The sequence below is a fragment of the Falco naumanni genome, chromosome 3 (assembly GCF_017639655.2).
Source record: "Falco naumanni isolate bFalNau1 chromosome 3, bFalNau1.pat, whole genome shotgun sequence".
Classification (NCBI taxonomy): domain Eukaryota; kingdom Metazoa; phylum Chordata; class Aves; order Falconiformes; family Falconidae; genus Falco; species Falco naumanni.
The window spans coordinates 81,281,505-81,307,247 of NC_054056.1; the positions used below are offsets into that span (position 1 = coordinate 81,281,505).

Consider the following 25,743-nt stretch of genomic DNA (forward strand, 5'->3'; position numbering starts at 1 on the left):
GCCAGACCTTCCAGAACATTCCTGGCAGGGGAATGCCAGGCTCCTGATAGGGTGCCACGAGCTGCCTTCGCCGCGCCGTTTAGTCAGCTGGAGGCAGAGGGCATGCCCTGCAGGGGGGTCCTGCAGGCCGAGGGGGCAGCGGGAGGCCTACACTCCCCGTGCGGCCGCCAGCGGCCCCACGGCGTCACCCTCGGCCGCGGCCCGCGGCCCGCGCCCCGCCCCTCCCCTTCCACCGAGGAGCGACCGGAGGGCCCCGCCCGCCCGGAGATGACGCCAGGGCCGGGAGGCGGCGGCGGCCGCGCTGAGTGGCTGCCGCGCCGCGCGGGGCGGGGCTGGGGAGCGCGAGGCGGTCCGTTGGCGGGGCGGGGCCCGGCAGCCGTTGGCGCGAGGGTTGAAGATGGCGGGGGCGGCCGGGGCCTTTCCGGCAGCGGCGGACGGCGGCGGCTGCTCGGTCCCGCCGGCCGAGGTGGAAGCTGTGGTCGCGGACTGGACGCTGGAGTTCGCCTGCTGCTGCCTGTGCCGGCACTTCGGGAAGGGGCGCGCGGCCGAGTTCCTGCGGTGGAAGAAGGTGGCGCAGGGTGAGGGGCGGCAGCCGTGGCTGGGGCTCCGAGGGAGCGGGCGCCTGTGGCTCTCAGGCGGCTGCGGCCGCTCTGAAGGCAGCGTGTCCCTGGAAAGCCTGCGGGGCAGCTGTCTTTAGGACGCTAAACAGCCTGCTAAAGCTCTAATGGTGCTTCTGTGCTTAGTTCTCGTTCCGTGTAAGCACATTCTATATACGTGTGTAGCCTTCTAATGATGGCGGTCGCTAGCTTTTGAGGACTTCAGGAGATTCCTAGAATACGGGGTAGTTGTTGAGCTGATTTAATGGTATCAGCAACATCTGCATGTGCTGAAAATAAAAGAATGTAGTCTGAATTTTTGTTTGTTTAATCCATCGGTGTTTGAGTTTAGCACGTGCCATCTTACATCTACTGTAAGGTAATCGCAGTAGTGAAGAGTTTTCACGTTTGGCTGAATTAGACCAGGAAAGCAAACTGAACTGTTCCAAGAAAACAGTGGTTGCTGAGGAGTTGGGGTGAGGACTTTTAGATTATTAGGTGGAATACAGGCATTGGTGTTTATCTTCTTGATTCTGTGAAGCTTGAATGTATGACGTGGTTGCCTGTATGCCATCAGCAGTTACTGAAGCTGAGGCCTCAGGTGCTGAGAATTCAAGGCTGCTGAAAAGTTGAAGAGGACATAGTGAAGAGATGAAAATGTGGTAAATACGCTGGGTTCCTAGAGTTTATATTCAGGGTTATAGTAGAAGACTAGAAGTATTTCAAGGAACTGTAGTCCAGCAGACAAAGTGGAAGGAAGTCTGGTGTCTGGCTTTTGAATTGAAAAATATGTTTTTAAAATGAGAAATACTTAAGAGTGAGATTAGTTAATAGCAAATGGCTAGGCCTTAGGTAATGAGGGTTTATGGTGGTTTTCTCTGTTAGAAATAATATTCCTGAAGATACTAGGTTAGGGCTTTTGGGTATTTTGTGTGTGTGTGTGTGTTCTTGATTCAAGCAAATGTGATAGCATGACATCTTCAAACTTCTGCAAAGATTGGAGTACAATGGCATGCCAAATGATTAGTAAGGAGATTGCTAAGAGAAGCTGTAAGAGGTAAGAAATCTAAAGATAGCATAATAAAGTATGTTGAATGGGGAGCTGCTAGATTCAATTATTAATGGTGCTTTTTGGTGTTTGGCCTTGGGACTGTGGCTTGGTGGGAGAATTGTACTGAAATTTCATGAGCACATGGCTGGGAAGCAGAGACACTGTCAACACAGAAGCAGATTGGAATATCTCCTGAGAAGAACAGGAAGACTTTTGAGTACCCTGTTAGTAGAAACAATTAATTAAACTGTACAGAATGCAAGGTTATGTGGCACTGGGAGCTAACAGCAAATTTGGAATTTGTTCCTGCTGTGTTCAGCAACATAGGAAAGAGTTTGGCATATCGGTACTGTAAGATAACAAAGTCAAAAGTGTGAAAGTCTATGGAAAAAGCTAAGCAGAGTCATGACTGCATTACGAAAGTGGATGTGAGGTGTTTTCCCTAGAAATACAGAACTATTATTCTTGCATATGTCACAGTGAGACCGTACCAAAAGAATGATTGGCTGTCAACAGGAAGTTCAACTCAAACTGAAGCAAGTGCAGAAAGGTAGGAAGGTTAGGGAAACAAGATGAGCTATTTTATTAGGAGATAAATAATAGTTCTGTATAGCTCAGTATGCTGCCAAGTAGAAAGAGCTAGGTTACCCAGGATTAAGGATTTAATGACAGGTGCATCTCTTGTCTACCTTATCTTGCCTTGAGAGGATATTATGGTCTATATACCTGAACTAGCTTGTGTCAGTATCTACAATGCAAGGAACTGGAATTGTAGAATTTGTAATGAAAGGCTGAAATGATAATTACTTTTGAAGTGACCATAGGGAGGAAAGCAATTTATGATTGCGGGCACTATTAACAAATTAATAGCGAAAATACCTTAGGGGTGGTGAGGGAGAACAATCAGGGAAAGATTGCTAAGGCTACTTTCTTTCTGTTTGTGTTACTTGTGAGTAATTGCTGCTTAAGGACCTGGTGTTTTCACAGTAAACACTTCCAGGTTTCTTTTCCTTTGGAATAGGTCCAAAGGAGTTAAATTTGTGTCCTCAAGACTGCTCTATTGTCAAACCAAGCACAGTCCCTGCAATGCGTCCCTGCTCTGAATTAATGCACTAATGTAGGTACACCTTAAAAGAATGGAGAAAGCTGAAATGTCTCAAGCTACTTGCCTAGGATGACCCCTTCTAGTTCTAGCATTGAACTCATCCAAACTCTTTCTGAAATTGAACTCTCGTCTGCCATGGAAGTGTGTAAATTTGATTATAATGAGTAGCGCTTTGCTGCTGTTCTAAGCAATGTTCTTTTTTTAGTTCCTGTAGGAATTGAAAGCTCTTGTCACCTGTCCTCACTGAAGCAATTGTAAATACATTCTTCCAAGGCCAAATGGTAATATCCTGCTTGAAATTAGCTTAAATAATTATTTGGGGCTATTTAATTACTTTGTAATTTCATATTCATAGAAAAAGGTCATACCCTAATAAGGAAGTAGGCAAAGTACTTCCAAGTTGTGTCATTGCAAAACTTGGGGGTCCCATGCTGTAGAATCCTGGTTTTTGCTAGGCTGACACAGAAGTGTGTGCATAAACACTTCCTAAACTAGGGTGTTGTCTGCAACTTAAGCAAGTCACTTGACACATTCTTCACATTTCAATATGTTTCTGTTATGCTGTGAAGATGAATTACTATACCCAGCACACTAAAATATGAAGTTCACAGTAACTAGTATGATGGAAATAATCTCATGATAGTTCTCATTCTAAAATATATAACAATTATTCCAACATTCCAACCTTATGAGGAAGATTTCACTTGTAGATTTACATTTCTGACTAAGCTCCCCCTGTAGCTTTTACTGCTTTTAGTGTCAGTTGCTGTAGCAGTTAGCAGTAACTGTTACCAGTCTGCAGGTAGCTGGTCTTTTGTGGGCATTCCACAGAAATGTTCTCTGGAGCAGACCCTTGACTTTCCTAGCAAACTACTGAGCAAAACAAAACACTTATGTATGTAAGATACTGTTGTCTTCTGATTTGATGAAAAGCCTGTGATGCATCTTACGCCTTCTAGGATACTGTTGCGAACTGCAAGAGGGATAGGTTTTTCTGGTCAAATTCTTAAGTATGATTTAAGTTCTTTTAATAACCTGCTAAATTTCTTATTCATTAGGAAACTGATGAAGCACATTTAGTCAATATTCTTTCATGTTAAAGTCTGATAACACAGTGTCTAGTATATTTCTAGCCACACTGTGGCAGTGCTGGAGCAAGACTGACTTAACTTTTCTTTTCCAGCTCTTATTAGTGACCTCTCCAAAATACCTCCACATCAGAAAAAAACAGTGTATCTTTGTCAGCTTTTGATAAGAATTGAAAAAGGACAAAGCCTTGGTAAGTACTCTGAATCTTTTTTTTTTTCCTACTTGTTTAAACAGATTTGCATGAAATTGCACAGAGGTGTGTTAGGTGTGCTTTTACTGTACATATGTAAGTAAAATGACTGAACTCTACATTTTGGATTGTCTTTTTCGTATATGCCTGAGCTGTATGCAGGACCAGTGTTATTTTGTCCTCACAGACTGATCTGCTTTGAGTTTGAATGACTATACACTTCTTCTAGATCTTTTTTTTTTGTCAGAGTAGCATCAACAAAAGAAATATATTGGAAAAGACTGACCAGCTTTTAGCAATATTTTCAAGTTTAAAGCACAGAATGTGTGTTTATTTTCTTTCTGCATGTGTAACTAAAGTAGGACAGACAGTAGGAATAAGCATGTGGATGAAAAGGATGACTGCCCTTGTTTACAGAATGCTGTAAGATTTTCAGCTGGCAGCAGGTCCTTGGGATTCTTATTCACTACCAAGTCTCCTGTTTGGCTGTAGTAACAACTTGCTGATTTTGTCAGCATTCAAGTTTCTGAAAGACTTAAATTTTTTGCTGCAAGTTTTCACTGCTTGATAAAACTCACTGGAGTTTAAAGACTTTAAAAGTAGTCTTGCTAGTGTGGAAGGGGAAAAAAAAGTAGTCTATTCTAGACTAGCCACAAAGACTTGTTATTATAAAAATGAAAAGTTGCTTATTGGGTAATAACGCTGCTCTTAATTTAGTTCAATCTTAGAATGATATTGTAATATTTAAAATAGTTCTTCATAAACAAATTATGAAACTTTTCCCATGTGTTGAAACTACATTATTAAAACTAGGGAATAAGACTTCAGTGTGTTTTTATCAATCAGTGTAGAGAATGACCTGTATGGTGAGGAAGATTGCATGTGCTTAGTAGGTATTATGTCAGATGTAGTTGCACAATGTACGTGGAAAGCTAATATATTGTATGGTAGCTTTCCTAATTCTTTTCAATTATTATAATATTTAATGTGTCCTGAGCCTTAAAACAGTAGGCTGTTTCAGATGCCAGCTCTTAAAGAATTAAAAACTTTGTTTTTACAATGTTAAAATAAACTTAATGTGAAGTGTCATATTACTTGATTGAAATAGTAATTAAACACAGAAGTATATTTTTCATGTGTTTATAATACTATTTAATTTTCAGTGTTTGTCTTCTGCTGTAGCAGTTATCAAATGCTCTTTATTTTTTCAGTATTCCTTAAATTGTTTGTTCTATCTGAAAAATGCTTACTGTATTAAGGGATAAGAAGATATTGAGAGAGATTCTACTACGATGTCATATAAAATGAAGAAATAATTGCGGCTGTAGTTCAGTGAACATCTTGAGCTAAGGTGGTAGTGCCATGGGGAGAAAAATAGCCATGTACCTGCCAGCTTCTACTGTTCTGCTGATGTGTTCACTTGTGTGGATGTGCGATGACCAGAGTGGCAAACTGTTTCTAGAACATTGAGGGGATGGTTATTAGGCTGGGCTAGACTTCTGCCAGATCAGGTCACCGATCCAGCTTGCTGGGAGCTTGGGCAAACCTTGGTGTTGGCACAGCAATACAATCACATGGGAGATTGCTTCTGCTTTTTCAGCAGTGCTCCTGTGTTAAGCTGTTTGACTTTCCCTCTCAGTTTAACCATTTTGGATATAACAAAGTTAAGACATGGAAATTTAGAGAGAGACTGAAGGGGGAAAAAAACCTTAGGGTAGTGGTTATATTACAAATTTAAGTGTCAATGCCAAATATTTTGATATCTGATGACAGATTAATATAAAAGTATTATTAATACCAATCCAAATACATGATGCTAAACTTAGCACTATTGCAAGCGGTATTTTAAGCAAAGAATAATTAGTAGACACATAACTTCCCTTAAAAATGCAGTGGTAATGTTAGCAAGAGTAGGAAGAACCAGTCTGAAGAGAAGGCAATTACTTCAGGTCTCTTAAAGAGAGAAGAGAGACTAAAAATATTAGATGAAAAAGGGATTGAAATTATGTATAGTATATATTGCTTTATTGTGTATAAATCATGTAATATATTGCACTTTAATTCTTTTTTTTTTTTCCCCCCACTAAGAATGCCATTTTGAAAATGATCAAAGAATTTCACCTTTGGAATCTGCTCTGTCTTTCTGGACTTCACTTGAAAAGGAAGAAATTAAACTTGAAAAGCTTCATGAAGATATTCGTCACTTAATTCAAATTCAGGTCTGTGTGTCTTAATCAGAATGCTTCAGGATGCTGCTTATTCATTCTGCTAAAACAGGGCTCCTTCTTCAAAAGGACTGGGCTATTAGCAGGTTGAACTGAATTTTCTAAGTTTGTTGTGTTTGCAAGTACAGAGTAAACAGATCTGTAGAGGGGACCTTTTCCTATCCAAATTGGTTCCTGTTTGTCCCAGTTCAAAATTGTTTCAGAATCTGCCAATCTCAAAAAAAGAAAAAAATATGAATGGGGTTGTTTTGCTTAAATAATTATTTTTATTAGAAAACTTAATTCAGAGACACATGTGTAAAAACATGTTGATAGCTATTTGGGACTGTGAAAAGTCTTTCAGGGAAAGATGAAAGTAGTATTTACAGCATGTTCCATACTTAGTAGATAGCAGTGAGGATCCATGTAAATGCCTGTTGGAGAGGTTTTAGGCCTTCATACATGACTTCAGAACAAACTGTTTTAACTAGATAATTGTTAAGAACTGTTAAATATATAATCCTCTGGATTTTGGAAGTCTTACAAAACTGTAAAAGTGTGACTTTTTTTTTCTGTATCAGATGAAATCTATTTCAGTGTATCTTGTAATTGTATTTGTAGATTATAGCAGTCTATATGGAAAATGGGTATTTCAAGGAGGCTGCTGAAGTTCTTGGAAGACTATTTACAGACTCTGAATCAGATAAGGTAGTAACTTGCTTAACTTGCATTAAGCTCTCTCGTTTTCAGAGAAGAAGGGAATGAATTTCCAAAGCTAGCAGTTGCTACCTGCATAGTTTTGTCCTAATTACAGCCTATGCAGTCACGTAGACACCTGTGGCATTGGTAAATACAAAAAGAAATTTGTGGCCAGGGTATTGATAGAAATAATGGATGATTTGGAGGAGTAAAATGCTTCTAGCAGCAGTTGTTCTTCACTGTGGGCAGCATCAGTCCAAACTTCATCCCTTTTCCTGCTTCATGTGAAGAGTGAGAAGTCAGTACAGAATCTGGGAATTTGCTATTGTTTTTTCAGAGTAAGTACAGTACAAACATGCTGGTAGAGACATCTTAAGTCCCTACTACTTTCTGCTGACTTTTTCTGAACCATTGCAGTATTTTTTGTTGCCTGTGATTAGTGTTCCATATACTGAAGCGTCATAGGGAAGGAAAGTTCAATAGCATCTGTAGTATAGTGTATATTATTACGTCTCTGTCTGGAAAATATAACATAGGTGGGTCAGCCCACCTTCTGGTTTGGTGTTGATTGCATCATTCAGAAAGATGCAGGTTTAAGAGCATGTCTCTTTAACATCTGAATTTGCTGGGCTGGAGAAAAGAGCAAAAGAATGACTGCAGGCAAAAAGAAAAAAAAGGCAAAAATGTTGCCTCTGTCTTCCTCTGGTATATTAGGACACATGTCCTATGTAAACAGTAGCACATCTATAACTTCAGAGGTTTCAGATGTTTGGAAAGTGTAGGCTATGGTAATAGTATTTAAATTCATAACTTCTGTGTACAAGTTATAGTCTTATTTAATTCTTGGGTATGTTCATTTCTAAGATACAGAGTGGCTGGTAGACAAAATATAAAGTTGCAATTAGCAGTATCAGTTGTCCTTAATGCTACTGTACTAAGTAGTCCTTTTTCTGAACACTGTAAACCCCTTTCAGTGGCAGTCTTTTTGAGGCAGCGAATGCAAAAAGAGAATCCAGTAATGAGTAGCCTTTTCTAGGTGTTCTTCATCCCTTGACAACCCTGCTTTCAATGTTATTCATCAAGGGAATGAAAATTAAGATCTCTGGAAAGTTACACTTAACAGTTTACTGAGCGTATAAACTCCTGATAATATGCCTAGTGAACTTCAGAATGCTTTCTAACTGTAGCATGAAGTTATGCAGGCATATTCAGGAAACACTATAATAATCATGTTTAGCTTTCTGTGTTGTCCTGTTTAGCAGGGTATGTTTTTGCATTGTGTAAAGCTGTGCTTTCCATAGCCTTTAAGGGTGAAGCTGGCAACTGTAATTAGAAGCAAGGATCCGTATGTTCCCCTTCTCCAAACCTTCAGTTACAGTCGTTTGATAAGTAGAATGAAGGATTACATTGAACTTTTCATGAAAGAAAAAGGACCTAACTTCTTAATACAGGTATGTCAACACTGTTTTCAAAACAGGTACATGATGAGGTTAGATTTATACTTTCAGTGGAGTTGTTTAGGCAATATTCAGTTAATTGTGTTAAATTAAAAGGAAGCTTAATCTTCCTTTAGATTGTCTTATTAATTAAAAATAACTGAATATTTGTTTAGGACAAAGTTAGTAGGAGTAAGACTACTCTAAAATATCTGTTGTAAATGTTTTTTCCCAACTGCTTTTTTCTTAACTATTTTTCTAATCAAAACATAACTTAAATAAGGTCTGCATTATTATATGTTTAAGAAAAGTGATTCTGATGTGAGACACGTTCATGTAACTATATATTTAATGCTTTTCTTGTTCAAGGCTTTGTGACTTCTGTCCTGGTTTTAGCTGGGGTAGAGTTAATTTTCTCAGTAGCTGATACAGTGCTGTGTTTTGGGTTTAGTATGAGAATAATGACGATAACATACTGATGTTTTAGTGGTTGCTAAGTAGTGCTTGCACTAAATCAAGTTCCCATGCTCTGCCAGTGAGGAGGTGCACAAGAAGCCAGGAGGGAACACAGCCAGGACAGCTGATCCAAACTAGCCAAAGGGATATTCCATGCCACAGAATGTCATGCTCAGTATATAAACTGGGGGGAGATGGCCAGGGCAACCAGTTGCTGCTTGGGGACTGGCTGGACATTGGTCAGTGGGTGGTGAGCAATTCTATTGTGCATCACTTGGTTTTCTTGGGTTTTATTCCTCTCTTTTTAATTACTATTATATTTTTTTATATTTTACTTTATATTAAACTGTTCTTATCTCAACCCACAGGTTTTACCTTTTTCCCATTCTACTCCCCATCCCACTGGGGAATGTGTGGTACTTAATTGCTTGTTGGGGTTGAATTATGACACTTCTCATACTAAAACTAAAAGATCAAGACCTATTAATCTGGCTAAAATCTTTAGGAATGTCAGAACTTAGGAGATGGAAAACTATTATTGATGTTTTCCTGTAAATATAAAAGATCCTTACAGTCTTGCTCAGAAGTGATTTAAAATTGGCAGGAACAACATTCCTCCTGCAGTACATCTTCAGGAGGATTGTAAAGAATTTCTCTTATGTTTACTTCCTATAAAAGAATATTGAATTACTGTATTACAAAAGCACAGACATCTAAAGGTAATAAGAAGCAAATTTTAAATAAACAAACCTGAAGTTCCTCGGGAGTTTTCTTTTTCTTACCAAAGAGACTAGAGAACTGATTAAATGCATTCAAGGTATAATACAAGCAATACCTTTTAATGGTTTCACTTGGCTGTCGGTTTTCAAGTTTATTTTTCAAAGCTATTTCTTTGAATGGAAGAGGAGATGGAGGTTTGGAGGTGCTGAAGGCCCAGAACTCCATACTAGTATACTTGGGCCCTCTGTGTTGCACCTGCACTGCCTGTACATCTGTGCTACTGTCTGTACCAATGCTGCAAATCTTACTTCTGAAATCTTTACTTGGACTGATCTACTCTGGGACATGGAGGAGACAATTCTATGAAGGGTTCCCACTTCTGCTGTGTAATGCACGTAACTGTTTCCTAGCAGTGTATCCTGTATTCTCTACAGAAAATCACTCTAGCTTTAACTGTTAATCTCTTCTCTTTCTATGGTTATACTTCTACATACAGCACCAGAAGAATAGTTTGTGTTAGAAGGGACCTTTAAAGGTCATAGAGTTCAACCTCCTTGCAATGAGCAAGGGCATCAACTAGATCAGGTTGCTCAGAACCCTGTCCATCCTGACCTTGAAGGTTCTGAGGATGGGGCATCTACTACTTCTCTGGGTAACCTGTTCCAGTGTATCACCACCCTCATCATAAAAAATTTCCTGCTTGTATCTAGTCTGAATCTACCCTTCTTTAGTTTTGAAACAGTTACCCCTTGTCTCTGTTGCAACAGGCTCTGCTAAAAAGTTTGGCCTATTTTTCTTATGGGCCCCCTTTAGGTACTAAAAGGCTGCAATAATGTCTCCCTGCCACCTTCTGCAGGCTGAACAAGCTCCACTCTCTCAAGCTTTTCTTCCAAGGAGAGGTATTCCATTCTTTTGATAGTTTTTATGGCCCTCTTCTGGCCCTCTTCCAACAGGTCTGTGGCTTTGCTGTGCTGAGGGCCCTAGAGCTGGATGTGGTACTCCAGGTGGCGTCTCACAAGAGCAGATTAGAGGGGCAGAATCACCTCCCTTGACCTGGCTAAACTTCTTTTGATGCAGCCCGCAATACAATTGGTCTTCTGGGCTGTGAATGCACATCGCTGGCTCATGTCTTGCTTTTCACCCACCATAAGGTGGTCTATGTTGCTAGTCTGTTTTGTAAGTTGCTTTTTCTAGGTTATTGTCAAGTGTGGAATCTACAAGGTTGTAGCTCATACAGTTGATGAAGCTCTTGTGCTTTAAGAAACTCTTACAGGTTAGCTGCCCGAAGAACAGTCTGCAGATAATGCATTACAAGGAAAAAGGACCTATACCAAGAAAGCATTGATCTGAATACTTTAATTTTTCTTTATAAATTTTATTTCTCTTTTAAAAAATAATTATCTTTAAGGACAAGTACAACTTGAAAGTTACGGTTAACTTTTAAAATACAATATAGTAGATTTAAACCTTTAACTAAATCCTTTCTACACTTTTGTCTGTATGAAAACATGTCCTTATTTTCATGTGTTTTGCTACCATCAACCACTGTAAATGAGCTGTTATTCTGAAAAATTACAGAGGAAAGATGTGGCTTTGTTAGCTATGAAATTTCTGACAGTGAAACATTTTATTCTGTGACTGGGAATATTCTGTGACCAGAATACCTTCGAGTATGATTGAAGGAGTGAAATGGAGAATACCTTTATGTTATCTGTCTCTGATAAATGTTGAGAGACTCCACAAGCTACTGTGAAGGACAGGTTAAGATTTCAGAAAGACTGAAACTTGGGTGGATGACAGAAAACTGACAGGAAGCAAAAGCAAGCCCTGAAAGAAATAGGTGAAAAGTGGGAGCAACTGACCAAGCAGAAAGAGAATTAATATTGGGCCTGTAGTGAATCTGTCAATTTAGAATAAATTTGATATTTGAGTGTTGCAAAACAGGTCTCTTCTCAGGATGTATAGACAGTGTTGGATGGAAGATGGTTGCCTCTTATGCCAATGATATGTTATGATAGTGCACAACCAGGTGGGGTTTTTTATGGCTTGGGCAGTAAGTATACCGTTAAGATGCTGGAGAAGAAAGTTTATAGCGAAGTGGCAAGTATGACCTCATGTGGACTAAGTGTTTTTTGGGGGGGTTGTTTTTCTTTCTGGTGTGGGAGGGTTGAAGGTCTTATTTATTATGGCAAGTAAGCGGGAGGAATCTAGGGAAAAGTACAAATCTTAAGATCTTCTGGACATTCAGTAAAGAATAAATAACTATTCCTCCTCTTGGGAGTGGAGGAGAAATAATCTTAGTTTGTTGCTAAAAGTTTAGGCAGGATGTTATAAAATTTTCTTGCTAATACGAGAGAAGTTACATTACAAACCTAAAGTCAGATTAGGTGCGTCCTTTGGAAGTGCTACAGGTATGCTTGATCCTGCCATGCACTACAGAACTAGATAAACTTATGAGGCCTGTCAGTTTCCAGTTTCTAATCTCATTATAAAAAACAGACTTTGGAGTACTTTGATAGTATTTGCAGTCTTGGTTAATCTCTGCACTGTTTCACACACCTATATGTTCACTTATTACGCAAGTATGAATTGTGCTTGTGTGTCCATACAAATATTGCTTATGGCTATGACTAATATTTCTCTTGAGTTAATTAGCTGATAAAGATCTTGATGGAGTTCAACATAACACACTAGAGTTGTTTTTAAACTACTTATTTTAATGGTAATACCTCTGAAGGGTCTGTGAAGTAAGCACTGTTGTTAGTCCTAGTAGAAAGTACACATATTAATCTTAATGTGAACTACTGGCTGGCTTTTACTTTAAAGTATCAATTCCATTTCTCACAGGCAGCCACAAAACAGGTAGAGTCTGAAGGATTGGGAGCACCAGCACTGGAAAACAAAACTGTGAATGTCACTGAAAACAACAGAAGGAATTTGGAAACAAAACAAAGGTTTGCATTAAGTATTAAACTGCTGAGGGACATGCTTGGGTAGTAACTTGAAACTTTTAGAGCTAAGAGTAGATAGAAGGAAGGACGTTAAGTTCCAGAATGCTGTCTAATAGAAAATTAACTACAAGCACATTCTCTAGTTTTTTAAGTTTTGGCTTTTCTGTGCTTGTTACTTGTGGCAGTTATGTCAAATAGCTTGGCATTAAGTTTAAGTACTTGTTGAAGACATACATCTTTCAGTTTAAACTGAAAGCTGTCAGTCTTGTATAACAATAAAGACATAGAAATTCTTTGCTTTTTTTTCTTCATGCTTGATTGAGGTTCTTTTAGTGCTGCCTTCCTAATTTCAGGCTATAGGTTGCCTAGAGAAGAAAGACAATAAGGAAAATTTAATCTATTAGTTTTCTTTACAGCTAAACACAAGATTCTCTTAGTTGGGTTGCTTCACGATTCTGACAATGCAAACCCTCCAAAGAATTTCAACTTTTCTAAAAATTGCTGGGAGAGCTTGAAGCCCAGTTTCTTCCCTCCTCCCTTGACTTTTTTTCAAAAATACTGATATTCTAGGTTTATCACCACTTTTTTTTCATGGAGAGTAAGTTGCAGTCTTTAGTTGGAATAGAGTTTGTATTCCTGCAGTTTTAGACATTGAATACTTGGCATTGTTTAGTTAAGGCAAATTCACTGATGTAGACAGGAAGACAAGTGATAAGACTATTGCTTTTTAGGACAGCCCCTGACACAATTACATCTGAGAGATATGATGAAAGACTTGATTAAAAATCCTGTGGAAATACTCCTAGATTGTGAAGAGGGTATGAAAAAAGTAGATGTGTAAAATACCTCATGTCTTCAACTTAAGTGTGTAATGTGTTGTGTATGTCTCCTACAGGTATGGGGAAGCAAGGTTAAGAGGGATAATGCATTGAAGCAGTTAGTGTTTGTATGCCACTATTTCTGTAGAGAAATCTTGGGATTTCCTTTCATTTAAATATGGTTGAATCACATAAATGGCAAGTTGCTGCCCAGGAATTTTTTTTGCCTTTTTGTTTTTTTAAGATCAATGAAAGAGGAGGAGAGTATTACAAATCCATCACCTGGAGATCTAAAAACCACCACAATAAGGTAAAAATGTTGTTGTTGCTTTTGGTCATAGACATTTAAGGAAGTTCTGTATGTATTTACTTCAGTACTGTGTTCTTTGCAGGCCTCATTCACAATGGAAACGCAGCACAAACCGTGTTCTTCAAAGTGAGTATTAGCTTATTTTTACACTTCCAAAACAGTCATGTCAAACACTTCTCTATCCCACACCCCCTGCAATAATTGATCTTTGATTTGATATCTGCTATCTAGTGTGATTGGATTAATAGAAAAGTGATTGTGGTGAAAACCCTCCTAGTTGCGTGTGTATTCATGCAGAAACCAGATTTGGTGGTTGCCACAATTAGGAAGATATGTGGTAGATTAAAGTTCTCTGGCAACTCATTTTGCAAAATAATTCACTATTTTCTGGTTTGTTTGGGGGTTTGTTTACTTGTTTGCTTTACTGGGATTTATGGTATTTTGTGCAAAAGAAAGCTGGTAGAGGAATACTGAAACTTGGTTTTTTTCTGATTTATGACCTAAATAACTTTGGAGGGAAGGAATTAGAGGTTGGCTGACTGGAAAAACAAATTGTAGTTTAAAATGCACAAAGTTAGGATGTTTGTCCATCTTCCTGGTATTAGTTTTTAAGAATTTACAATATGGATTATATAATCCTTATAAGTAGGTTCTGAAAACCATTAACACCCTTTTACTGCAGAGATGACATTATAGCTTCTGCATGTGGTTGTGTTGTACTTGGCAAGACAAATTCTTAAGGTGCCTTGAATGCGTGCCACAGTTAGAACCTGACATGTTCTGTGGAAGTGATGGAACCTGGATATAAAGTATCATAGCTCTGATTGCTAGTTTCCATTCTCGCTATGTAAATAAGAGCAGTATATATTGTATAAATGTTTTTACCAGCATGAAAGCAATGTTTCATTATTATGTACTAATTTTTACCTGAAATATATTTAAAACATAATTCTTCTGTGAGATCTATTGCATAGAAAATATAGTGACTTTTTTGAACAGACTGATCTTTGAGTCCTTGGGCTAAGGTGAGATTCATGTGTGTGCATATATAAAAGCATATTCTTATATAAACAGATACTAAAATTTTCCTGTTATGTCAAAGCATATCAAAATAGTGTACGTTCTTGTGTCTAAATGGTAGAATGCAAAACTGCTGCCTTAATGTTGAGTCCTCATTGGTCTGGGTGTGTAACTATTCTCTTCTAGGCCTGGACAGCTCGCAAAATGTGGAAAAACGTGGAGATGCTTTGACTTATGGGCGAAGACGACAGGTTTGTACCCATTCTTTAATCTAAATGGTGATAAAATTAAGCTGCACTCTATATAATTTTTTTCCCCAACTTCATTGAACTGTCCTCAAAATGCTTGGGTTTAAGATTCTCCACATTACCCAGGCTGTGCTACAGCTTCTGAAACTGTGTTAAGTTTCAATTCCTGTCTTTAAAGAAAAGGATTTTTTGTGCAGTCTCAAATATTGTTGCTAATGCTTATGAGACTTCAATTTGTTGAAATACAGTTACTAAAGCTTAGTCTGACTCTTCAAAACGTGGAAAGAAGAAAAAAAATCTTTCCACTCTGGATTAAAGAATTCAGGATGTCATCTGGTTGTGAGTTTTGAGCAAACATCAAAGACTTTGTTTTCCCACTTGGAAGTTTAAAGATTTAGTAATTTTATAATTCAATACTTTGCTTGTATGAGGTAAAAACGGATATTTACTTGGGAAACTACTCTAGTTTTTATAAACAAATTAAGGTCTTTTTATAATGCTACATTTCAAATAGTCCTTTGCATTCTCTTAATGGGTAAGCCTATCCATTGAGTTCTTTAAAATAATTGTACTCTGTTCACTAATGCTAGAATTCCGTATTTGGGGGAAGTATAGAAGGATATGCCTTAATAGAAGGAAATCTGAAGCTGATTTGGTGTTGGGGTGAACTGTTAGAAACTTTTTTTGAGCACAGCCAATTTTCAGTTATGATAGAATGATAAACACTTCTGAATGAAATTACTATTTAATAAGTGTCTTCCAACTGTTGAATTCCTGTTGAGAGTATGTCTTGGGAAGCAATATGGAATCTTTCTGTTTAGATAACAGTGCAGATTACAACATTTTTGGTGTGAGCAGTTTCATTTTTCTGCTGTTCATTTTAACATGTCATTTTTCATATAACAGGGAAGGACAAACCTGCTTATGTTTTTTCAGACTGACATTGAGGAGGGTTGTACTTATTCCTAATTCTTCAGGCATTTTTACTGAAGTTGAAGCACTGATTAAATCTTCAGTTACATGCTGTCCTCAAATTGATTGAGGTCCTAATGAGAGCTCATCTGTCCTTGGAGGTTAAGCCCCCTGCTATATATAAGCAGTTTTTTCACTTTCTCACAAATCTCAGCAATAGTTAAATCACTGAGAATCTCCTTAAAAGCTGCAAATACAACCAGTGTCCCAAAAAAACCCAACTCCCCCCAAAAAAAACCCACCAAAACAAACAAAAAAACCCACAAAAACACTAAAACAAAGCAAAAAAAACCCACCCAACACTTATTGGCTTTGCTTGTTGCCTTCAAAAACATAATGAATTACTTTATTCCAGCTTGTACTTGGATAGGTGGTACCTTGTCAGCCAGTTGCTGGTAAGCGTGCACACTTCCATCAATCTTGTTTTCAACATCAGGATTTAAACCTATTGAACCATAACTGACAGAGATAATGACAGCTTTATGTTCACCTATTTTTATGTTGAGGTAGTGTGTTATGAGGTCAGCTTGCAAGCACTGTATCTAGGCCTAGGGCATGTGCACACATCTTGCTGGAAAAAATGTCATGTTGTTATAGTTTAACTATAATTGAAATGTAAAGTCTAAATTGGTAGGAAAATATTCTGATAGTATAATGAAGAACTCATTGAAAATTTTATAAACTCTTGAAAGAAATTAAGATTCAGAGCTGTTTCTCGAAACACTTAGAAAAGTAGGCATTTGCTGTCTGTGTGATAGTTAGGCCATACACCCTGCCAGTGAGACCTCTCAAATACTGTATAGAAAGCAATGATAATTGGCCTTTTAAACAATAAATCTGCTCCTCTGCTTAAAAATCTGGGTTATAAAATTGTCTGCATGCATGAAAGAATGCAGTGAATGTCAGAGCTGTTGACTTCTAGAACTTAATTTTCTGTGTAGTCCCTTTTTCAATGTTGGCATTGTTTGCTCTTGTTTTGTAAATGGCATTTCATTGCAATGGTTCAGTGCCTGTTTTCAGCCTTTCATTGCTGTGTTTTCAGTTAGCTGCATACAACAATCTGCAGTGCTATTGAAAGGACGCGTACTTGATTTTCTCATCCCTAAATTAGAGAATGCAAGTCTCACAATTTAGAGAACTGTTTGTACTCAACTTTTGTATCTTTTATGTGTATGGCAAGTCCTGTGGGTTGTCTAAAATCTGACTGACAGTTTGCCTAAATTAAAGACACTGTGAAAATCTGGGTTTTCAGAATTTAGTCAGACATGTATGGAAAAAAATTTCAATGTATTTAAACTTGGAGGAAAAAGAAGTCAGAGTAAAGTCCCAGAATGTACAACCAAAGAAAACAGATTACTAGAGCAGAACTGACTCTAAGGAATAACAAGATCTTTAGATATGTGAGGGTATGTCTACATAGTCTGTCTGGCAAACTCAAGCTTTCTCTGCCAGTGCTCTGAGCTAGCCAAATGTCACATTGCTCAGACTAGGTGTTTTTTTTATTTTTTTAGTATGTTAGCTCAAGCATAGTTCTGCATTATGTCCAATATCTCAACCAGTCTTGGTAGCTTGTAACAATGCATTGCTATAGTCATCCCAGTGGGCACAGACAGTTTGTCAGGAGCAGGGAGCAAGTTACTGCTCTATACAGTTCTTCAGTGCAAGGAAAATGAGTCTGTCTGTGGTTTACCTGTGAGGCAGGCGCCTCACTTATATGTTAAACTGAAGAAATCTTATCTTTTGAAAAGCTCAGTATAAGCACTTTAAAAGCAAAACAAGCAAAAAAAAATCATTTTAACAGGAAATGTAACTAATCATTACAAGTAACAAGGGTTGGGATTGTCTGTCTTGGAAGTATTTGAATTATCTGTTGCTGTAGGTCAAACATAACTGTTACTTGAATAAAGATTTTATTTAAGAAATTTTTCTGGCATGCTCTGAAATGAGATTAACAAGATGGTTCCAATGGAGTCTCTGGCCTTGTAATATTAGTTGGAAAAAAATTCACTGCTAGTGTTGCAAACTATCTGTGGAACAGGAAATATTGGAAACGGAAGTATTTTTGATAAAGGGTAGACTACTCCAGAGTACTTTCAAGTTTCTGTTTAGAAACACAGCTGAACTACTACCACTCATAGTTCTTTCGCTGCCTAGTGAGGCTTATCAGTGACTGTAGTTTCTTGAAGAGGTACTGATAGTTCCATTAAGCTGGATTAAGCCCAGCTTTCAGACGTAAAGTTTGATCTTCCCATACCTCAGCTTCCACTTTGTGTAGATGCCACATTTTTGCTTGTTGCATAATAAACATTAAGCCTGATCAAAATCATATTCTGGTATCGAAGCTCCTTCTTCCCTAGAGACACCCCCTGTCTTTCACCTCTGAGTGCTGCTGCCGCTTTTAGCAGCTTAAGTTCAAGGGAAGGGGGGAGAACCATGCAGAATGGCACTCAAAATTGTTACCTGGCCTATCCCCAGTGCCTGAATTGTTGTTACTTTTAAGAGCAGAATCTTTTTAAAGATTCCCTAGAAGGGTTCCGCGTCATTAGGAAAGGAGAAAGTAATTTCTTTTTCTTACCTCCATGGATGCAGGATTTGTCTGAGCGTTCTTGGGCACAAGGATCTCTTGTGCCGCTGACTGACTGGGTTGTCCTGCCCAGCCCCTGCCTTGTGCACAAGCAGGATGATACGCATTTGCCTAATGACAGCAGCCATGAGATTCATATTTCCACTGGGTACCTTATTTGCAGTTAAGTCATGTTTATTCCCCTGTAATTCATGGATTTCCTCTTTACCACTCAGTTCTACTAGTTGGCTTTATCAAGTTTAAATTTCTGTAAGTTGGGGCTATTCCTTTGCAACTGCATTTCCCTTTCTACCCAGCTCTTTACAACTTTGAAAGTTCCAGTTGTAAAGGTCAGCCATAGCCTGGTTCTCTTAGGTTCCCTTCTGCTTTATAGCCAACACCGTTTATCCATTTGATAGTTGGAGGTGATCTGTTGCTTACAGGAGATGTTGTACATATTCTGGTAAACCTCTCTTTTCATCCCACATACTACAAATTTGGATCACTACGCCTTCAGCTTTGGCCATTTATACCTCCTATTGCTTTTCTAATATTTATAAACATTATTAATTGGAACAACTAGACTGGAAAAAAAAAGTAAGCTGAGGATTTATCACCACAGTTGCCCTTTGGAAGCCTCCATAAGGTTCTATAAGTCTGGTTGCAAATTTATCATTATAGGCATGTTAGCAAAGGATTGGTTCCACAAAACATAAGGACTATATACATTTAATCCTGAGAATACTCACAACTCAACCAGATCCTGCTGGCTACAAGACTGTTAAGGGATGTTAGAAGTGACCATCTCCTCCAGCAGCCCCAGCCCAGCACCCCCTGTCTGGCTGCTGGAGCCCAGCCCAGCACTGCAGGTCCCTGCTCAGGCTGGTGGATGGGGCTGCTGCTTTACTGTTTGCAGGCTCACCCGGTAGTGCAGCTGAGCACAAATCCCAGAGCACAAATCCCAGAGACCCTGACATAGCCAGTCACACTGGCCGCTGCCCTCAACAGCACCCACATGTGGTACCCATGTAAGACATAAACACAGGCAGCCAGATTTCCTCTTTGCTGTCTGGTAGAGGTGTAAGTTTGCTAGTGAATGTACACACGTGCCTCTCCAGGTTCACAGGCTCATGAATGTTTCCAGATGTGCAAGTATGGGCACAGCTCTTTTGGTGCCCAGTACCGTGCCCCCATCTCAGCCCTCACACTTGCTTCTTGGGTCCTTTACTTGCTGACTGCTTCAGCTGGGTGCACCAAACATGAATGTTCATGTGTTTGTCCCATGGGCACTCTGTGTTCCACTTGTACTTCAGTCTACACTTGCAAGATCTCTCCCTTTCAGGCACAAGATGAAATTTTCACTCATTCAAGGAGATGAAGGAACCCATGCTGCCTGGGTGTCAGCTTACTGTTGCTTCTGCCAGGCTGACCCTCCAACCTGATGATAACTAGAGACTCAAAGAAAAAGGTACAAAACACATAAGGGCTCCTTCTGGTCACATTCTCCATCCTGATCCTACTCTGCTGGTCAGGACTGTTAACAGCAGGTCCTGAGGAAGCTTGTACTGGAACTGGACACAGAGAATGGGAAGGGATAACTGACAATCCAGAACCAAACCTCTGACCCTTGCCTTTGCAGCTGTGTTAATGCCAATCCCTGTGAGGGTGGCTGCGTGTGATTTCAGCTGTGTCCTGAACCCAGCTTGTTCGTACCATGTTAATAGTTGAAACCCACCCAGACTTTTCTGACCAACCTCTCTTCAATATTACCAGATACCAGAAGTACCTTTACTAGACTTATATTGACCAGACCAGAATTGTAATTACCTTTCTGTCTTTTAGCAACAGAGGGGTGCTGGACTGACCTGTGTTAAAAGCTGGGATGCAGCCATCCGTGCACACCAGAGCAGCCTACAGATGACCCTTGGCTGAAGCCCCAGCAGGGATTTCAAAAGGTCCTTTCTAAGCAGTGGCAGGGAGCAGCCTGCAGGCCTCCAAGGTGAAGCGGACCATGTGAATCCCATTCACAGCACCAGATGCTGTCACAGAAATAACCTGAATTGCAATTTAGATCAGGTCAGAGCAGAAGCGGTTCATTGCTGTGGCTATAGGAGAGGACAGGGAGCAGTAGAGGGATGGCATTTCCTGATGTCTGTGAGCCTGTGTAGGAGACCAGCCTGGCCGAACAGAGAGCTTTGGCTGGAACTCAGGAAAAAAAGGACACTTTATGGTCTTTGGAAGAAGGGGCAGTCAACTCGGGAGGCCTACCAGGATGTCATGAGGTTGTGCAGGGAGAAAATTAGGAGGGCTGGAGCCCAACTAGAACTTAATTTGGCCATTGCCAAGAAAAAATATTTCTATAAATAAATTAGCAACAGAAGGAGGGCTAAGGAGAATCTCCATCCTTTATTAGATGTGGGGGGAAACACAGTGACAAAGGATGAGGAAAAGGCTGAGGTACTTAATGCTTCTTTGCCCCAGTCTTTTGTAAGACCACTTGTTCTCAGGGTACTCAGCCCCTGAGCTGGAAGACAGGGACAAGGAGAAGAATGGAGCCCCAGTAATCCAGGGGGAAATGGTCAGTGACCTACTACACCACTTAGACACAAGTCTATGGGGCTGGATGGGATCCAGCCGGTGGAAGTCCTCATCAAGCCACTTCTCATCATTTAGCAACAGAGCTGGCTCGCTGGGGAGGTCCCAGTTGACTGGAGGTTAGCCAGTGTGATGCCCATCTACAAGAAGGGCTGGAAGGAGCATCCAAGGAACTACAGGTCTGTCAGCCTGACCTTGGTGCCGGGGAAGATTATGGAGCAGATCATCGTGAGTTCCATCACGCAGCATGTAGAGGACAACCAGATCAGGCCCAGCCAGTGTGGGTTTATGAAAGGCAGATCCTGCTTGACTCACCTGATCTCTGTCTGTGACAAGGTGACATGGTTAGTGCATAAGGCTGTGGACTTTGTCTACCTAGACATTACTAAAGCCTTTGACACCGTTCCCCACAACATTCTCCTGGAGAAACTGGCTGCTCATGGCTTGGATGGGTGTACTCTATGCTGGGTAAGAAAGCTGGCTGGATGGCCAAGCCCAGAGAGTGGTGGTGACTGGAGTTACATCCAGCTGGAGGCCGGTCACAGGTGGTGTTCCCAGGGCCCAGTGTCGGGGCCAGTCCTGTTTAATATTGTTATCAATGATCTGGATGAGGGGATTGAGTGCACTGTCAACGAGTTTGCAGGTGACACCAAGCTGGGTGGGAATGTCGATCTGCTTGAGGGCAGGAGGCTCTGCAGAGGGATCTGGACAGGCTGGACCGATGGGCCGAGGCCGAGTGTGTGAGGTTCAACAAGGCTCAGTGCCGGGTCCTGCACCTGGGTCACACCAACCCCACGCAGCGCTACAGGCTGGGGCAGAGCGGCTGGGAAGCTGCCCAGAGGAAAAGGACCTGGGGGTGCTGGTCGACAGCCGGCTGAACGTCAGCCAGCAGTGTGCCCAGGTGGCCAGGAAGGCCAACAGCCCCCTGGCTTGTGTCAGAAACCGTGTGGCCAGCAGGACCAGGGCAGTGACCGTCCCCCTGCACTGGGCACTGGTGAGGCCGCCCCTCGAGTGCCGTGTTCAGGTTTGGGCCCCTCACTGCAGGAGGGACATTGAGGGGCTGGAGCGTGTCCAGAGACGGGCAGCGAAGCTGGTGGAGGGGCTGGAGCACAAGGCTTATGAGGAGCGGCTGGGGGAGCTGGGGGTGTTTAGCCTGGAGAAAAGAAGGTCGAGGGGAGACCTTATCGTTCTCTACAACTACCTGCAAGGTGACTGTACAAAGTGGTGTTGGTCTCTTCTCCCAAGTAACAACTAATGTAGGGCAAGAGGAAACGGCCTGAAGTTGCACCGGGGGAGGTTTAGAATGGGTATTGGGGAAAAAATTCTTCACCAAAAGGGCTGTCAAGCACTGGAACAGGCTGCCCAGGGAAGTGGTTGTGTCACCGTCCCTGGAGGTATTTAAAAGATGTGAAGATGTGGCACTTAGGGACATGGTTTAGTGGTGGACTTGGCAATGCTGAGTTAGTCGTTGGACTCGATGATCTTAAAGATCTTTTCCTACCTAAATGATTCTAGGATTCTATGTGAACTCTGGCCAGCTGGGGCAGCTATGAAGTTCTTATAACTTACAACCCGTTTTTCACCAAAACTGTGTCAGATAACCAGCATATAACAACAGTGAATGACATTTGTCAGACAAGGAAGCTCCAAACCGTACATCCTTTTACAAATAGTTCACTTCTTTGACAGTTAAATCGTTCTGACCAGCAAGACCATTAGCTGCAAATGCTTCTTAACTAGTGAGGCTGGCAAAGGCCATGAACGTGTTTTGTTCACACACAGTGAATATGAGTAATTGCAGTGCTTTTGATCACTTGCCTATGTAAATTTCATAGTGCTATTATGAACAAGAATGCCAATTTTTTTTGCTGTTTCAGAGCAACTCCAAAATAAGTAAAGCACAGTCAATGGTTAAATGCAGAGATAAGAAAGCTTCTGGGTTGGATTTTCAGCAGTCATTTGCTCATGACATCACATAAACATATGCAGATTTTGTAAAAGTCCGGTAACTAATGATTTTTAATATGGAATCTGCTGTATACCCATAGAAGTGCCAGCATGACACCAGTGAAAACTGACCATTTATCTCCTTTCATAACTTACTAATGGTCCAGGAGACGATCAAGAGCAGCAGGACATCTCCAGTGCAAGAAGCAGATAAAGAACACAGATAAATTAAATGGAGGAGCTGCACAATACAATTCTCTGTACATTTCAGTCTCACTAACATTTTAAAGTATACATTTTTTCTGTAAGTTAAGTCTTTACATTTCAGATTGTGTGGAATAAATTTTGAAAGAACATGCTATCAAAACCCAGTTTGGAATAGAACTTGATACTTACTTTTTAGAAACCGTTTTCCTACACAACTGTTTCAACTGGGGGATCCTGTTGTGTGTTTGTATAGATGATATGCAGTTCAATTTGCCTAAGGAGGTATGCTGATCATATATCGGTATGATTAGTTGTGTATTAAGCAAGCAAGGATTTGAAGACATGTATGGAAGATCAGATTCTAGCAGAATAAGTTCATTTAAAATAATTTCATACCAAAGTTGCCAATTGCTATTCCAGAGTGAAAAAATGGCTTTATGTAATGCACCTATATTAAAAATGCAGTGGTTAAAAATAGGCATGATAGCATGTATAGTATCTTTAGACTCTTGCTATATATATGCATATTTCTATAAGCTACAATAAAAGTTGATACTTCTACCTCACACTTTACTGTAAAGGTAAGATTTTTTTAATTAAGTATTCGGGTTTTTTAAAATTCAGTTTTCTTTCACTCTGTGTGCAGTCTTAAAATTGTTCGTTTTGAGGTATTTGTATCAAGATACAACTAAGGAATAGCTGGTACACTGGGGAACTTCATTGAAAGGGACTGCTTACAGATGTATAATTGCTAATAATTTGGTCTCCTTTTATGAGAGAAATGTCATCCCCTAAAAGGTTAAAAAGCTTGTAAGTCATGACAGTGAGACTTGAGAAGTGGGCTCAACAAATGGCCAAAAACAAATATGCAACTGTTACCTGAGGTTATGGCTGATGTCACTTTCAAATGCAATATATATCATTTTGCTTCCATCAGCATTTTAAGTATTGCAATTTGTTTTTTTTAAGAATACTGACATGCCTTTGTTGGTGGTAAATAGGATTTTGATTCTCAGTCCCTAGGTTAACGCATTACAAAATGCTTTCTTGTTTGTGATGCATACAAGTCAAGGTTTGTCTTGGGTCAATTAGCTAATAAAGTACAATTTTGGAAAGCGTGTTTTGAACGAAGCAAAACTTTGCCCTGTGTCTTTTTTCTTTGCTTTTCCTCCTGGTTCTCCTGGTTCTCCTTCCAGATGATGTCTGCTACTGTGTTGTAACACTTGACTTGGTAACCTTTGTTGTTGTATTTAGTGTCAAGTTATGGTGCTCAAAAGAAATCAAAATGACCCTACTGACCCTCAGACATCTGTGCTCTAATAACTGGATAGCTGTATAAAAACTTGCTTTTATATTTGCTATAAGCTTAGCTCTAACATTAATACTTTTCTTTGGTCATATATCTGGTATTTTTCTCTGTTCTTCCCCTAGCGATGGACTTCCGAAGAAGACTGGGAACTAAAGTCGGGAGTAAAGGAGTTTGGAGTGGGTAACTGGGCTAAAATTTTGGTCCATGGTAATTTCAAGAACCGAACGAGTGTCATGTTAAAAGACCGGTGGAGAACACTGCGCAAGATTGAACAAGGGTAACTTGGACTACAGGAATCAACTCTTCTTGACCTTTCCCTACTTAAGGACTTAGTCTACCTTTTCAGAAAAGTAACATTTTGGTTTCAGAGTGTCCAGCAGTGTTGCTGTCCTAAAACATGAAACAGAATAGTAATAGGCATAAAATGCTTATGTAAGCTCACTTGCTTAAGTAATGATGACTTAAATGTAAAGCCTGGCCTTTTATCTACATGAGATAGATGACCTAATTTCTGAAATGTTGAAAATATTTGGAGTGATTTCAGAAAAGCCAGTTATGTACATAGGCATATTAAATGACTGGCAATATGTTGCTAATACAGACTCAAGTGTTCTGTGTTTCTAAAGGGTTGTATTGCTAGTCAGATTGAGCTTTTTATCATTTTGCTTCCTGCCATATAACTCATTCTAATCTGATTTGCTTCACTTTGAAATTTTGGTCAGACTTGTCATCTCTGTCAGTAATTTATACCAAAAAGTATGTATGCATTGGTACTGCTAATTTTGCAAACTGATTATTTTTTTGCAATTAAAAATGTGATACTCTATGTAATTTTATATTTCTAAGTAGTAAAGGTGCTGCTTTTTTTTGTAAAGAAGCTTAAGTTCTAGGTGGAAGGTTATTTTGAACTCATGTATGTTGGCATAAATAGCACTTTTTATCTTGCAGAAGAGATGGAAAACACATGGAAAGTAAGAGTATGGCACTAGCTCTTAATAGTTCTTCATTATCTTGTGTCTTCTAACTTGTCTTGAGAAGTGGCTTCTTCTAGACCAACAGAAAAGGGAAGGCTCAAAAACGAATGGCCAAAGTGGGGCTTATGAGTTTATACTGACACTCATAGCACAGCTCATGAGATGTTTCATCTATGGTCTCCACTGTCTTTGTCCAAACTAATAGCAAGCAAAGACACACTGTGATGAGAGTAACTATCAAGGTGTCAGTTGGTCACTGCAGATACCCTGCTCATGAGAGACT

General features: G+C 39.9%; 1 protein-coding gene across 2 annotated transcripts; it reads left to right on the forward strand.

Annotated features, from left to right (window-relative positions):
- The first annotated feature begins 368 nt into the window (after positions 1–368).
- TERF1 (telomeric repeat binding factor 1) lies at positions 369–25,322 on the forward strand. Of its 2 annotated transcripts, XM_040586863.1 has the most exons (10): positions 369–578; positions 3,936–4,031; positions 6,120–6,250; positions 6,857–6,943; positions 8,236–8,385; positions 12,394–12,500; positions 13,560–13,625; positions 13,708–13,751; positions 14,832–14,896; positions 24,609–25,322. In XM_040586863.1, exons 1-10 carry the CDS (start codon positions 398–400, stop codon positions 24,765–24,767), a joined length of 1,086 nt encoding a protein of 361 aa, XP_040442797.1. In that variant the 5' UTR covers positions 369–397; the 3' UTR covers positions 24,768–25,322. The 2 variants fall into 2 exon arrangements, with proteins under 2 accessions (XP_040442797.1, XP_040442798.1); XM_040586864.1 differs by lacking the exon at positions 8,236–8,385.
- Positions 25,323–25,743: the final 421 nt, after the last annotated feature.